The sequence below is a fragment of the Mauremys reevesii genome, linkage group 4, assembly GCF_016161935.1.
Source record: "Mauremys reevesii isolate NIE-2019 linkage group 4, ASM1616193v1, whole genome shotgun sequence".
In the NCBI taxonomy this organism is placed as follows: Eukaryota; Metazoa; Chordata; order Testudines; family Geoemydidae; genus Mauremys; species Mauremys reevesii.
In genome coordinates, this window is record NC_052626.1 from 127,096,063 (window position 1) to 127,110,722 (window position 14,660).

A 14,660-nucleotide genomic window follows, 5' to 3' on the forward strand; every position below is an offset into this window, starting at 1 on the left:
AAATACCTGGCGACGCGACCTTCAGGTTGATAGCAAAAAAATGGGCTATACCTGGAACCAGCTAGAGCGAATGGCCCAGGATAGAAGACTATGGAGATCTGTGGTTGGCGGCCCATACCCCGGTTGGGGTGACGGGCATGAATGAATGAATGAATGAATCGGTTCTAACAGCAAAACCAGCCCATATCAGGAGCACTTTCTCCACTAGCTGTCAGATCTATTAGCAGGGCAACCACCACTGAACTCGGAGAGCTGGCATGCTGGTAATGTTTCTGCTGCCTTTAAACTCTGGCTTGGCAATCAGTGTAGTAGGAAGGAGCCCAAGGAGAAACTGCTGCAAGCAGCCTCTGGAGGAACCAAGCCCAGATCAGATATGCAATCAAGGGAGCCCCTTCGCTGCCTTTGCAAAGGAACGCAAGGTTTGAGTGGCTGGTGGCATTTTCCTCATGCCTATCTGAATCCCAGGCTTTAGATCTATGCTGTGTGCTTCTCTTCGGGCACCTCTCATCTTGGATTAGGGCATAAGCCCCCTGCCTTCACAGAGGGAGTTGCTGTGTGACCATCTTGCCATCCCCACGGCCTTCAGGGATGGATTAGGACTATAAATGGGGCCAACTCCCCTGCCCCCCGAAAATACCCCCTTGGACAGGCTTTTCCTCCCAGCCTGGTCTCCTTGATCTTCCCCACCCAGCTTCCAGATAGACTGTTTCACTGATCCAAGGAGATGGCTGGTTCTCTTGGACCTGCGGGCCTGACTTTAGGGACTCTGCTTTAATACACCACCAGCACTCTCAAAGGAAGTGGTAAGTAAGCTTAGCTGGATCAGGTTTTTATTAGTAAATATCGAGAAACGTCAATTTCAGTGCACACAAACCCACAAAAAATATTTCCATTAATAATAATCAAAATGTACAACTAGGCAAGGGGCTTGAGAACTTAAGAGTCAAAAATCCAGGGAATTAGGCTTTGGAATTAGGTTTGTTCCAAATGGGCTAGGAAATGAGCAGTCAAAACACATGTGATTTGTTGATTTAAGGATATTTATTTTGTATATTCTGACATGTGATGCTGACGCTTCAGGTTTTAATGGTTATAAAGCTTTCACTTTTGGAATCTCAATGCCTATTGTCATTAAATAATTATTGTTTGGCGCCACCCCCCCCACCCCCCCAATTTCCCACAGCGGTGACAGTTTATGATGAAAATGCTTACAAATAAACCTCAGTTTTCTCAAAAATAAAAATCGAATTCTGCTGAGCCTACTTGTAAGCAAGGAAGTGACTCACTGGTTGTGGTGACCGTGATGTGGTGCCTGGGGGTGGTAAGTTGTGCATTGTAGGCCTCTGCTACCCACCTAGCAGCCTGCTAGATGATTGGATACACAGTTCTAGCCAGTAGCACCAGAGCTGGTGAGGAAGCCCACAGCCATTGGAGCGTCTGTACTGGCTTATCTACAGAACAGGACTGCAGCTCTGGGCGGAGCTGCCCTGTCAAGGTGTTAAACAAGCACTGTTAAATTGCAAGCGCTGTTTGTGCAGCGCTTGGCACAACGGGGTCTTGATCTGTGCTTGGGGCTTATAGGCACTACCGCCCTGCAAAGAATAATTGTGTTACAGGTGATCCCAAGGCAGCGTGGTGTTCCGTGTGCTGGGGGACTGGGCTTTCCAGATTTCCCAGGCTGATTTTTCGTTGTGCTGCACAGTTTTGTTACAGATCTTGTTCTAGAAGCCAGAGCTGCCATGAACCAGTTCTACCCACCCCTTTCCCCCTTGATCCCAGCTGCAGAAGAGTGACTCAAAGCAGGGACACAGAAATGTGTTTGCAGCAAGGATGGTGGCACTATGGGGAACTCAGCCCGGCATCCCTCCACATTAAAGGATCCTGACTAAGATACTAGGTGCTCACGTGGCCTCTCTCCTCCTCTCACCACACCCTTGGAGACACGTCCTCTGGATTCTCTCCCCGTTTTGTTTTATAGAAGAGGATGTGGAGAACTTTGACGTGACGACCCTGTCTCAGGATGTGTTGCGGAGCATCGAAGCCGACAGCTTCTGGTGTATGAGCAAACTACTGGATGGCATACAGGTAAGTGCACCGGGAACTGGGCCTGAGCAGATTTCTCTCTGCTCCCCCCCCCCCTTAGATAGCAGTCCCAGTGTCCGCCATCTGTTCCACCTTCAGGCCACACCCCCAACTTGAGTGACATTCCTAGTGATCTCCCTGTACCTAACCCCTCTGGTTACAGGCTGAATCCTGCCTAGTTTTAGAGGCTGGGGACTCAAAGCCAGGAACTTCCGAGTTCTAATCCTGGCTCAGCTACTGACTACTCAGTAGCCTTGTCCAAGTCACTAAACTTTGTCTAGTCCCCTCTTGTTCCTCACAGGGCTGTTGTGCTGAGTTTATTCTTGACCCCCTTCTAGCCTGGCTTCTGAAACGGCTTGTTCAACGGTTGGCTGCTATCCTACTTCCCCACACGCCAACTCCCACATCCAACACCCCTCCTCTCTGATGGGAACTGTCCCCATGCGTATGCTCTCCGATCTCTCATGCCTCTTGTCCCCCAGTAAACATGCTGCATCTTGTTCCCCAGACGTGTGCGGTTCCTCATGTCTCTGCCTCTCATTGCCCCGTAGAGCTGCAGACTTCTACCCCTCCCTCCTTGGCTTGTGGTCCCACAGAGGCCTGCGGACCTCCTTGATCAGGGTCCCAGAAAGACACATGGACTTACAAGTGGCAGTAACAGATGTCCTCTGTCTCCTTTATTAAAAACACTCCCCTCTTTTATCAGGGGCGACCTTCCTAACAAAGTGAGAATTAAGTACTCTCTCTTTCTCTGCCTATTTATGTCCCCATTAAAAAGGAATTTTGCTCTGTAAGCTCAAGATTGCTTTCCTTGCAGCCTGACACAAATTAACTTATTTCGAGATTTCTCAAGTGTGCTCTCTTGTGATCTGAGCCCCCTGTATGTAGCCAGAAACAAAACACACAATGAGACACATCAAAGTCGAACACCTTCCACTTAAAATAGAGTAATTACCACTTAGCACCAGTTGAGGGATCGCAAAGCACCTTACAAAATTGCCCCTGCTTTACAGATGGGGAAACTGAGGCACGGAGGGGTTGAGGGACTCACCCAAAGTCACCGCATGAGTTGGGAATAGAATCCAGGCAGGAAAGCCTGGTTCTATGGAAGTCTACAGCACGAGGCCCAGTAGGGTCAGGATTTCATCTCAGGTCTCCTGATTCTCAGTCTGTATATCTAACTACTAGTCCGCCCTGCTCACTAAGCAAAACCCTAATGCTCATGTTTTCCAGGGATTCTGGCTTACACTGGGCCTAGTCTGGCAGCAAGCTTCCCCAACAGGGAAATGAATTCAAGAGCAGAGGATCTCACCACCCCAAACTCACTGTCTCCTGGACAGTTCACATCCAGGGACTCTTAGCAAAAGTGTGACAGCTGATCTGAGTGATCCCAAGAGCAGGCAGAAGGAGAGCAGGTCTCTTAGTTCCAAGCCCCAGGATGCTTTCACTACAGTAGCTGCTGCCTTTGACTCTCACTGTCTTCCTGCAGGATAACTACACCTTTGCACAGCCAGGGATCCAGAAGAAGGTCAAAGCACTGGAGGAGCTAGTCAGCCGGATCGATGGTAGGTGGTGAGGAGATCCAAATGGGAGCAAGGCAGGAGGGGGAGGTCATGCTGTACACACCTCTTGTTTCTCACCCCCTGCAGTTTGATGATAAGAACATAAGAGTGGCCAGACTGGGTCAGACCAAAGGTCCATCTAGCCCAGTGTCCTATCTTCCAGCAGTGGCCAATGCCAGGTGCCCTAGAGAGAATGAACAGAACAGGGAATCATCAAGTGATCTAGGCCCTGTCACCCATTCCCAGCTTCTGGCAAACAGAGGCTTGGGGCACCATCCTTCCCCATGCTGGCTAATAGCCATTGATGGACCTATCCTCCATGAATTTATCTAGTTCTTTTTTGAACCCCGTTATAGTCTTGACCTTCACAACATCGTCTAACAGAGTTCATTGGTTGACTCTGCACTGTGTGAAGAAATACTTTATTTTGTTTTAAACCTGCTGCCTATTAATTTCATTTGGTGTTCTTGTGTTCTGAGAAGGAGTAAATAACACGTCCTTATTTACTTTCTCCACTCCTGTCATGATTTTATAGACCTCTATCATATCCCCCCTTAGTAATCTCTTTTCCAAGCTGAAAGTCCCAGTTTTACTAATCTCTTCTCATATAGAAGCTGGTCCATACCCCTAATCATTTTTATTGCCCTTTTCCGTACCTTTTCCAATTCCAATATATCTTTTTTGAGATGGGGCGACCACATCTGCACACAGTACTCAAGGTGTGGGCATACCATGGATTGATATAGAGGCAATATGTTATTTTCTGTCTTATTATCTACCCCTTTCCTAATGATTCCTGACACTCTGTTCACTTTGACTGCCGCTGCACATTGAATGGATGTTTTCAGAGAACTAGCCACAATGACTCCAAGATCTTTCTTGACTGGTAACAGCTAATTTAGACCCCATCATTTTATACGTATAGTTGGGATTATGTTTTCCGATGTGCATTGAATTTAATCTGCTTTTGTTGTCCAGCCACCCAGTTTTGTGAGATCCCTTTGTAACTCTTCACAGTCTGCTTTGGACTTAACTAGCTTAAGTAGTTTTGTATCATCTGCAAATTTTGCTACCTCAGTTTACAGCTTTTTCCAGATCGTTTAGGAATATGTTGAATAGGACTGAGCCCAGTACCAGACCCGTTGGGGACACCACTATTTACCTCTCTTCATTCTGAAAACTGACCATTTATTCCTGCCCTTTGTTTCCTATATTTTAACCAGTTACTGATCCATGAGAGAACCTTCCCTCTTATCCCATGACTCCTTACTTTGCTTAAGAGCCTTTGGTGAGGGACCTTGTCAGAGGCTTTCTGAAAATCTAAGTAAACTATATCCACTGGATCGCCCTTCTCCAACATTCTTGTTGATCCCCTCAGAGAATTCGAGTAGATTGGTGAGGTGTGATTTCCCTTTACAAAAGCCATGTTGACTCTTCCCCAGCAAATAGTGTTCATCTATGTGTCTGATAATTCTGTTCTTAACTATAGTTTCAACCAGTTTTCCTGGTACTGAAGTTAGGCTTACCGGCCTGTAATTGCTGGGATCACCACTGGAGCCTTTTTTAAAAATTAGTGTCACCTTAGCTATCCTCCAGTCATCTGGTACGGTAGTTGATTTAAATGATTAAATTCCTCTCCCATTCCCCCACGAGGTTCCCATAAACCAGTGGTTGTGCCAGAGGGTATCCGAATCAGAACAGAGGCTACAAACCATGGGAAGGGGCTGGAAGTGGGGCTTGGTTTGGAGAGGGGAAGTGGGGCGGAGTTAGTTGGGAGGGGTATGGCTTGATGAGGAAGGGGGCTGGGTTGGCTGGAAGGCATGCGGGAGGCGACATGGTTTTGGTGGGGTGGATTAGGTGGCAGAAGGGACTCAGGTGGAAGGCACACAGCTGGGGCCATGGCTTGGCAGGGGAGAGGGCTCGGCTGGAAGGCATGTGGGCGAGAGCATGGTTTGGCACGAGTCAGACTCATTTGGCCAGAGAGCACATGGTAGGAGGGACTTGGTTGAAATGCATGTTGGGAGGGGGAGGGGGGCACATCGTTTAACAGAACAGGGGACTTTAATGCACATGGTAGGAGGAGGCTTGGTTTAATGGCGATAGGGGATTGGGTTGAAATGAACTTGGACAGGGGAGGGGATTGGTCCTGAGAGTGCTTTGAGGGGCAGGGCATTAGCACACAGAGCCTTGGGCCCCATGGGGATCCAGATGTGTAATGGAATGTGCTGTTTCAGAGCAGGTACACAATCACTTTAGGAAGTATGAGGTCGAATACCTGCAGTTTGCCTTTCGCTGGATGAACAATCTGCTGATGAGGGAGCTCCCCCTGCGCTGCACCATCCGCCTGTGGGACACCTACCAGGTACGTAGGACTAAAACTTCCCAGCCTCCCTGGTTTTTGCCCTAGGGCAGGCCTCCAGCACAGCCTCACCAGTGGTGGGTGTGGGGCAGCTGCAGTGCTAGGAAGGCTCTGGCGCTCAGAGATGAGCAGCAGCAAAGTGACCTGCTCCCTCCTCTTGTCTGCCTCGTGCAGCCCAGCCCTGAGTGCCTGCCACAGGCCTGCTGTGGGGAGAGCTTGGAGCAAAGGCAGGCTAATCTGGGCCTGCCGGTGCTATCCTCACACTGACTCTGCTGCAAGGACTGACCCAGAGTTTTGTGTCCTTTATTAGAGAGGCTATTCTGCAAAGCAAGGTGCACCTGCAGTCTGGGCTTGCACCTGTGTTCCCTAACCTCACTCTCCCTGGCTATTGCCCACAATGTGCAATTGCGCTGCTAAGCTCCAGTTCCTACACTGTCCCACAGGAGGTGCTGCTCAAAAGCGAGGGCTTCCTGGGAAGTGATGTAAATAGCTTTGTGGCAGCCTATGTCCTATATAGAGGAGCTGCTGTAGTTAGGTCAGTAGGGTGGTGGTGTATTTGTTTACTCTTACATGGCAACCATGCAACTATTTAGTTAGGCTGGATGCCAAAGATCTGCGGATGGTCTACTTGAATGCATCCTCTCAGCAGCATCTGCTACAGGGCTCTTACGATACCCTGATCATAACTTACAGCTGTCCCAAGCACCTAAATCCATTTTGAAAATGAGAGCTAGGCTCCTAAATCAGTTAGGTGTTGCAACACTGAGCCCCACAATGCCTAAGTATCTTTCAAAATCTGGTCTTATGTCAGGCTTTTCATCCCTCGAGCTTCAAGGGCCTTACATATAGACTATACAGCAATATCTTTCTCTCCATTTTACAGATGAGAAAACTGAGGTAGGGGGAGATGACATGACTTGCTCAAGGTCATTTGGTGACTCGGTAGCAGAGCTGTGGATAGACCCAGTTCTGCTGACTCCCATGCCCTGTGGCTTCCTGATGCAAAATAAAACCCAGCGAAAAAAAACCTAAAACACAAATATAAATCATGGGCTTTTGGGGTATTTATTCAGGACTTGAACTCACAGCCTGGAAAATGCAGCAACAGCAAGAGAAACACTGAATTACACAACAGAGGAAGGAGATTACACGGGTAATGGTCTTTCATCTCCATCAGTAGGAAATATATGAAAATGGGGCCCAACGTACTGCTCCGATACCTCCCCTCACACGCCTTGCCTAGCAGTGGAGCCCAACCTAAACCTGGGCGGTTCTGACACGTTCCTAGAGATCCGCCTCTTCCTGAGCGACATCCTTCCTTGCCCTTTGCTTTCAATAATCGTCAGGGCATACGTGACAACGAAGGCGAGCCAGAAGCAATCCATGGGGATCCTGGTGGCCAGCCCAAACCACTCCAGGGGGCTGAGGGAAAACCAGGCTTCTTTGGAGACCTGGTAAGCCACAGCCACGATGAGGCAGTTAGCCAGATCATAGAAGATGATCCATGCGACATAGGCGAACATGCCTATGTAGAGCCGCTTGTGGACTGAGTAGATGAGGAAGACGCACACCGGGTAGCTCATGACAGCCAGCGTGATGGCTGTATAGTAGCAATACAGTAGCATCTTCCCCACTTTGGTCAAGTTGAAGGACTTGATTTGTGCCATGTCCGTCATTGCTTGTTCCAAGTGGCCAACCTCGAAGATCAGGTACATGTTGGTCATTAGGATCATGTAGACAGCAGCTACAGTGGCCCCAACCTTGGGGGACATGCCACAGAACCCCCCCGGGCACAAGATGATCATGTTTTCTCCACAGGCAACGTTGCTGGCCAAGGAAACCGAAGGAGTGTTGCAGAGTAGAAAGACAAGCTAGGAGAGACGTCGGCGGGGCTTGTGTTAGGGATGAAGCGCAGCGAACTCAAGCCTGTGCTGGAAAAGAAAAGAATCAGGCTAAAACATCGGGTGCGGGGGACGTCGTCATGTGGAACACCTAAGGAGGAGAGTTGATCAGCGTGCACACACACACACACACACACACACACACACACACACACTAACCCCATCTCTCTCTCTCTCTCACTCACACACACACAGTACCTGCATCCCACACTCTCACACACACTCTGTAACCCCATCTCACCAAGATTCCTACTAAACCAAAACTTGGCTATGTCCCCCATGATCCTATGTGCTCTTCACCATGTTCCACCTCCCCCAACCCTCGAGTGCAGAGAAGGGCTCCCAGCCCCCTTAATCAATGACAGGCCATGTTCCAGAGCTCCTGAACTGAGAGACCTGCCAGCTTTAAAGGGAGGCCACTCTAGTCCCCTTTCAGAAACAGTGAAGAGGACAGGTGGTTGATTGCTCGAGTTCCTGTGGAACTGATTTTAATGGTGGTGAGATTAAATTTAATTGCGTTTACCGAATAATTAATGACATTAGGGTGCCTAAACCCTTGGATCGGCCTCCTCATTATTTTAATCTCAATAACATAGTCTAGCAGTCTCACAGCTGTTGGCGTCCTCAGTGCAACCTGGTGGATAGAGCACTTAGGAGATTTGGGTTCTATTCCCACCTCTACCACTGGCTTGCTGGGAGATCGTGGGCAAGTCACATCCCTCTCTGTGCCTCAGTTTCCCCACCTGTAAAATGGGGATAATGATACTGTGCTTTCTCAAGCGCTTTGAGAACTAAAGATGAAAAGTGCTAGATTACAGTGAGGTCTTTAGTATTATTTCATTAAAATCACAAAATATATGTTGAATCAAGTATTTGCTGCAATGTAACCACTCAGCTATAGATTGCAGGCCCCTTGAGACAGCTCTATACTGGCCCAGAACTTTATTTTAAACAAAGCATTGCAAAATAAAATAAATTAAGAGAAAAGGTGCAATGCCAAGCCTGCAGGCTGACTCCTCAGGGTGGGTGAGTGCCCACAGCTCTCCTGGAAATCCGCAGACCACGTTTTCCAAAGAGCTCAAGGCCAGATTCACAAGAGCCCAACAGGACCTGCAATCTGGGCCAGGTTGACCCAATTAGCTCAGTGCTCAGCAGCTCCCATTGTGGTGCTCTGGCCAGATTTCTAGGCTATGGCTGCCAGCAATTCCCACTGAACTCAAAGGGTCAAAGCCTGGAGCTTTAGTCAAGCAAACTCCCATCAGTGTCAAGAGAAGTTTGTTTGAATGGTGACATCTGGAAGTAGCCCTTCATATTTCATCTCCATCTTTCATGCCCACCAACAGGAGGCATTTCCAGCCTCTCCTCAGTGAGCAGGTCAGGGCTAACTTACCTCCTTCTGAGAGAGAAAAGGGAGGAGACCTGGTGGATGGATCGGCTGTGATAGCACCCCACACAGCCAGTTTGGCCTTTTTTATGGGTCGCCCCAGCCTCCCTCAATATGGCTTCTCCCTCTCCTCAACTCCCTGGGAGGGGCATCTCCACTCCCTATTGGTTGCTGGGCAGACTCTGAGTTTGCTTCGGCTCCTCCTCCCTGAGCTGCCAGTGGTCAGAGCTCCAGGAATCTATGTAATCTCTTGCGGGGTTACACTGTGAAGCAAAGAGAACATAGGAATTGCCAGATGGAATCAGAACCAAGGTCCATCTAGTCCAGGAGCCTTTCTCCAACAGTGGCCGGTGCCAGATGCTTCAGAGGAAGATGCAACCAAACAAAAACCAGAAGGTAGCAGTGGGCTAATCTAACAGTTAGAAACTATGGCCAAACAGAAGGCATCTGGCCCAGATATTGGCAGAAACCAAACTATCCACCTGCCTAGAGCCAGCAAAAGGTGGCTGCTTTCCCCTGCTGGAGACCAGCACCCAAGACAAGGGCCTGGGAGAGGACTTGTGTCCATGGCTAAGAAATCAGTAGTGCTTCCTTGGCCTGTTGGGCAATGAAGAGATTTCCGACCCCACATGGGGCAGGGATGCATTACTGCCAGCCCTGGATCTTACACTTTAGGATGGGGTGTGACTCTGTTTGGCTTCCTCCCTTAAAAGAATCCAAAAAGAATTCAGGCCCCCATCACGCAAACTCTTAAACAGATGCAAAGTTATGTACCTGCTCAAGTATTTTCAGGATCAGGGCCTTAGATTGTAGGTTCACTAGGGCAAGAACGGCAGTATTGTCAACTCTCATCATTTTATCGTGATACTTGCGTATTTGGTGTTTTTTTTTAAAGCCCCAGCTCCTAGAGGCAAGTGATTTGGTGAAAATGTCAACTTCTGTTTTAAAATTTTTTTTTCTAGCCCTCATGGTTGTGGAGAAAATCCAGAAAACATTACCCAAGTGCCCTCTAAAGGCAAGACAAAGAACCCATGTTTATTAATTAAAAAAAACAAACTTGATTTTTAAGCCAATCTCATAATTGTTGGGGCCTGACCCCTGACTTTTGAACACTTGGGGCTGGGCATTCTAGAACTTTCTACGTGTTCTGTGCAGCACATCAAACCATAATAAACAATCCATATTTAAAATAACCTGAAAGCATGAAAAATTCACATGCATTTTTTAAAAAATTGCAATTACTCTGTACCACTGCATATGTTTCCATCTGGGAGAGTGGAACTAGCCTTGTCAGTTTCACTTTCTGCCTCTGTGTCTTAAGGGGAAGCTGCAAGTTTTGGGTGGTCAAGCCTGCAGAGGAATTGTTAACAGCCACATACAAGTGGCTTTTATTGCAACTTTAAAAAACAATTTCTATCAAAGTCGGGTTTGATCAATTCCCATCCCCCCCTCCTCTACACTTTAAATACATTTGGGGGCTATCCTAGGTTGGTGTATGTGGATTCCAAAGAGACCCAAATCAATAGAAATCTATTAATTAATTTATGTTATTGCAACCCCTCTGCCAAAGAGCGCCATCCCCTGTGATCTCCAGACCAGAGGGTACATTAATGAGAGTGCCTTCAGGCCCCAACTCAGATCAGGGTTGTGTGAGTCTGTTTGCGTGGACTCTATTATTATTATTATTTGTGTTGTGTATGTGGGGCTAGGTGCTGTACATATATATGCACAATAGACAATCTCTCCCCCAGAGAGCTGACAATCTCAATAGATGGGGCAGCAAAGAGTGGGAGAGAGAAAAGGTCCAATTAGCCCCAGGTCACCTGTGAGGAACTGAGGCCCAGACAAACTTGCCCAAAGTCACTGTTTGACACCTCAGGGAGCCTTTTAGGGGGCTGCTATCACAGGAGAGATGAGCTCCTTGCAGCACTGACACCACTCCTGCACTGATCCAACATAAGACAGCCTGATAATGCTTTATTCTAGCCCAGTCAAAGGCTTCCTGGGGCATTCATGGACAACGTAAGTACCAGTACATCTGAGAGTGTTGCGCTAGACAGCTTCCCAGCAGGGGGCGTCAGAGGATGCCAGTGTGGAGAGGTTAATATCTGGGAACTCTACTGGCAGGAAGTGCTTGATGAGGAAGACCAGTACTTGGAGGGGCGGGGGGCGGGGGGGATGAATAAAGCCTCAGTGTTACATGGTCTTGGCTCTCTCTCATTTTATGCTGGAGCCCTCAGCAGTAAACAGCCTTTGGAACTGTGTTTGTACAGCACCTAGCACAGGGGGCCCCTGCTTCCTGGGCACGTCCCCTCCCACAGTACCAATAATAACTAATCATCACGAGCCGACGTGCGCTCACTCGCACCCGCGCTCCCTTAGCTCCCGGACCGTGTCTCGTCAGCTTCGTCTCAGAAGCCTTCTCAATGCAAACCCTGGGCCAGCGTGTAACTCTTGACTTTGCTGGCGTCGCGCTGTGCCAGAGCCGTCTCGCCTTACACCACGTGTGGGCCAGAGCCCCTCTTCGCTTGGAGGTTTATACTGGCACCACTGAAAGCACAGTCGGGTCTAGCATACCCGTCCGTGCCACACTGGGTGAACAGCACCTGTTCCCCTAAATACTCCCTACGTTGGCCCTTACAAACCCCACCCCCAGCCGTAAATACCTGACCCCAATGGGAGCTCCCTAACCACTCGCACGCTTTTTATTCCGTCCCATCACTCCCTACCATGGCTACCCCCAGAACCAGCGTTACCATAAACTTTGTAGTATTCCCTCCCCACTCTGTGCTTACTAGTGACGGACCTGGGCTGGAGACGAACGCCCTCATGGTTCTGTGAGGCTTTCAAGCTGAGGTCTGGAGCCATCTCTAGGACTTCTGGTTCTTTTAATGGGGGCTTCCTCCCGTCCCTCTTGCTCTGCTTCGGCCCGTGGCCAGCTTCCCCCCATCCTACTCTGTCAATGAGACTCAGCTGTGGAGGGCCTGAAGGGGGGGATTTAGTCTCAATAGGGCCTTGCCTTCTCTGCTGAGGCTGCTGACCAGGCGGCCTGAGTTGCTGCCAGTTGTGGTGCTTGTGTGAGGTGAATACCAGGCTGCTGGGAGTTGGGCTGAGCCCCACCAAACTCATGTCACACAGGAATGGGGAGCTGGGCTCAGAAAGCTGGATCCTGGCTCCCTTTGCTGCTTGGTGCCTTTCCTCAGCTTGCTGACTATTTATTGAGTGAATACCCAGTCCCCGCAGACAGCAGGTGGCATTTCATCCCCTTCCTCAGTCTGTGTATTGTCCTATATTTGTCCTGGTTGGCTCATGCCTTCCTCTATGTGCGTCATTGGCACATGCTAGCGGGACTCCATAGCTATCATTTTAGAGTGACATTTGCCCGAGGCCTTGGCACTACTTAAGTCCTCAAAATAGGCCTTAAGGGCAGGACTTTCTGACAAGTTTGCACACTGGGGATTGGGCACTGCTGAAATCTGACCCTTACTTAGGTCTGAATGAGCTCACTGGAAAACCATGTCCCAGCTGCAGGTGCTGAGTCCTTGACTATCTGTCCTTGCATTCATTTGCCGATCTAGCCCCATGCGGGCCCTTTGCCCTGGGGTGCATTTCACCTTTCATGGGAAAACCCAGGATTTGGGCAGAATAAAACCTTCAAGTCAAACTTTTCCTCTCCTGCCCCGCTGCAAGATGGCAAGTAAAGGGTTAAAACCTCAGCACCACCTTCCTTTGGGGGGCACTAATTGGGATGCTGGCTTAGCCCATCAGGGAGGAGGGGAATGTCTTGTAACTAGGGCTGATTTCATCTGAGTCGTTCCCAAACAATTTCCCCAAGGAACAAAGCCTCTATTCTGAGGCCTGGATGGAACAGATGGATTGTGAAGGACCCAATCTAGTGACCTCTGATATGAAAAGGAATCTTTCCACAGACTTCAGTGGGAGTTGGGGCAGACCCTGAGCACTTAGACTAGATTTTCAAGCATGTCCACTAATTCAGGGTGGCTCAGTTCCTTGGGCCACACTAAGTAGGCCTGATTTGCAGAGATGCTGAGCATTCACGGCCCCCCTTGGCTTCTGCTGCACTTACGCTTCATGCTTCTGAAAATCAGGCACCAGGGTGTCCCAAACCTGGAGGTGCCCCAAGTCGGTGACCACTTTAGAAAACATTGACCTTTGGACTCCCCGTGCCAGAGTTTTCCCCTCTGCAAACGGGGACTAGTTATATTGATCTGCCCTCCTGCTGATTGTGAAGTTGTGAGGTTTAGTGCGTTCATGGTTTGCAAAGGGTTATGAGCGCCTCTGTGTTGTCTCTCGGTGATTTGTGTTATGGTGCATTGTGAGTTTGCTAACCAGATGGAAGAGAAAGCTGAGCTCCAGCTGCAAAAGCTGGTTGCAGATTTTGATCCGCCTAATCTTTTTGGGGGGAATGCGTTTTGATCTTAAGTCTTTTCCAGCCCATTATAAAGAGAGGGGCCATTTATGAGAGTGAGATGCCAACTGCCAGACGTTGGGGATTTGGAGGCGGGGGGCAGTGACTCAGGCTGACCTCTATGTAAGACATCACAATGATGATTGCTGCTAGTGCCTGTGAGCCCCGTCACGGATCAGGACCTGTCCCATTAGGAACATGGCACGTTAGAAATAAGGCATGCATTTGTTAAAATGCGGGTGATTAACCCTTGGCACAAACGGCCAAACAGCCTGTGGGTCAGCACCAGCAACGAGTTTCACACCGAGTAAGTAAAACAAAAATAATATTCCAGTTTTTTATTTTTGTACCTCTGTGGCACAGGTGGGCCGGGGAGTTTTTAGAGCATGTTGTGGGGGCCTCAGAAAGAAAAAAGTTGAGAACTCCCAGCCACCTTCTCTTCTGCACAATTCCTCAAGCTAGTGGTGCCCCCTGGTAGACATCAAGTTATTTTTTACAACCCAAAGTTTGTAAACAACAGTCACGTGGCCAGGAACCAGACTGAGCTCTGACCTCAGTCTCCTCTTCCTGCCAGAAGGGAAGAGATCAAATACAACAAAGGCAAAGGGCGTAAGCATCTGCAGAGGCCAGAAGCAAGGTGGAATCTGAGTTCCAAACATAATTATCACACGCACAATTGTACTAACTCCCTTGATGTTGTACAGCAAACCTTTGTCCACAGCTTTGGAGTAGGCTGGCTTTATACCTGGCTGACTCAACAGTAGTCAGTGCCAAAAAAGGAATAAACTCGTCAAGGTATCTACCCTTCTTTGGGTTAAGCAAGGAAACCCTTTTATGTAGAAAGGATTATAAGGTTGTCAGGGCTCCTTGTAGTGCAGTAGACAAGGCCTCAGCCCCTCCCCAAATGCTCTGTCTGCACTGGGTCACCATGGACTGAAGCATC

General features: G+C 48.9%; 2 protein-coding genes across 8 annotated transcripts in view; one reads left to right on the forward strand and one right to left on the reverse strand.

The window, feature by feature from the left end:
- The window catches only part of LOC120403696 (TBC1 domain family member 22B-like), a 79,720-nt gene that overhangs the window by 16,246 nt on the left and 48,814 nt on the right, over positions 1-14,660 (forward strand). For 2 of the 7 annotated variants that reach the window (XM_039535199.1, XM_039535197.1), the window contains exons 7-9: positions 1,979-2,085; positions 3,572-3,647; positions 5,879-6,006. In XM_039535199.1, coding sequence (XP_039391133.1) covers positions 1,979-2,085; positions 3,572-3,647; positions 5,879-6,006 — 311 coding nt within the window. Of the gene's footprint in view, positions 1-1,978; positions 2,086-3,571; positions 3,648-5,878; positions 6,007-6,886; positions 6,920-7,821; positions 7,952-10,250; positions 10,317-14,660 lie in introns of those variants that run through there. The other 5 variants (XR_005597675.1, XM_039535200.1, XM_039535198.1 and 2 more) reach the window with 5 other exon arrangements.
- On the reverse strand, positions 7,050-7,838 carry LOC120403698 (transmembrane protein 217-like). Its single transcript, XM_039535203.1, has one exon. It carries the CDS (start codon positions 7,806-7,808, stop codon positions 7,230-7,232), a length of 579 nt encoding a protein of 192 aa, XP_039391137.1. The 5' UTR covers positions 7,809-7,838; the 3' UTR covers positions 7,050-7,229.

Bases quoted from the DNA above. Each gene is read 5' to 3' on its own strand.
- LOC120403698 (XM_039535203.1), bottom strand. From the start codon at position 7,808: ATGATCATCTTGTGCCCGGGGGGGTTCTGTGGCATGTCCCCCAAGGTT.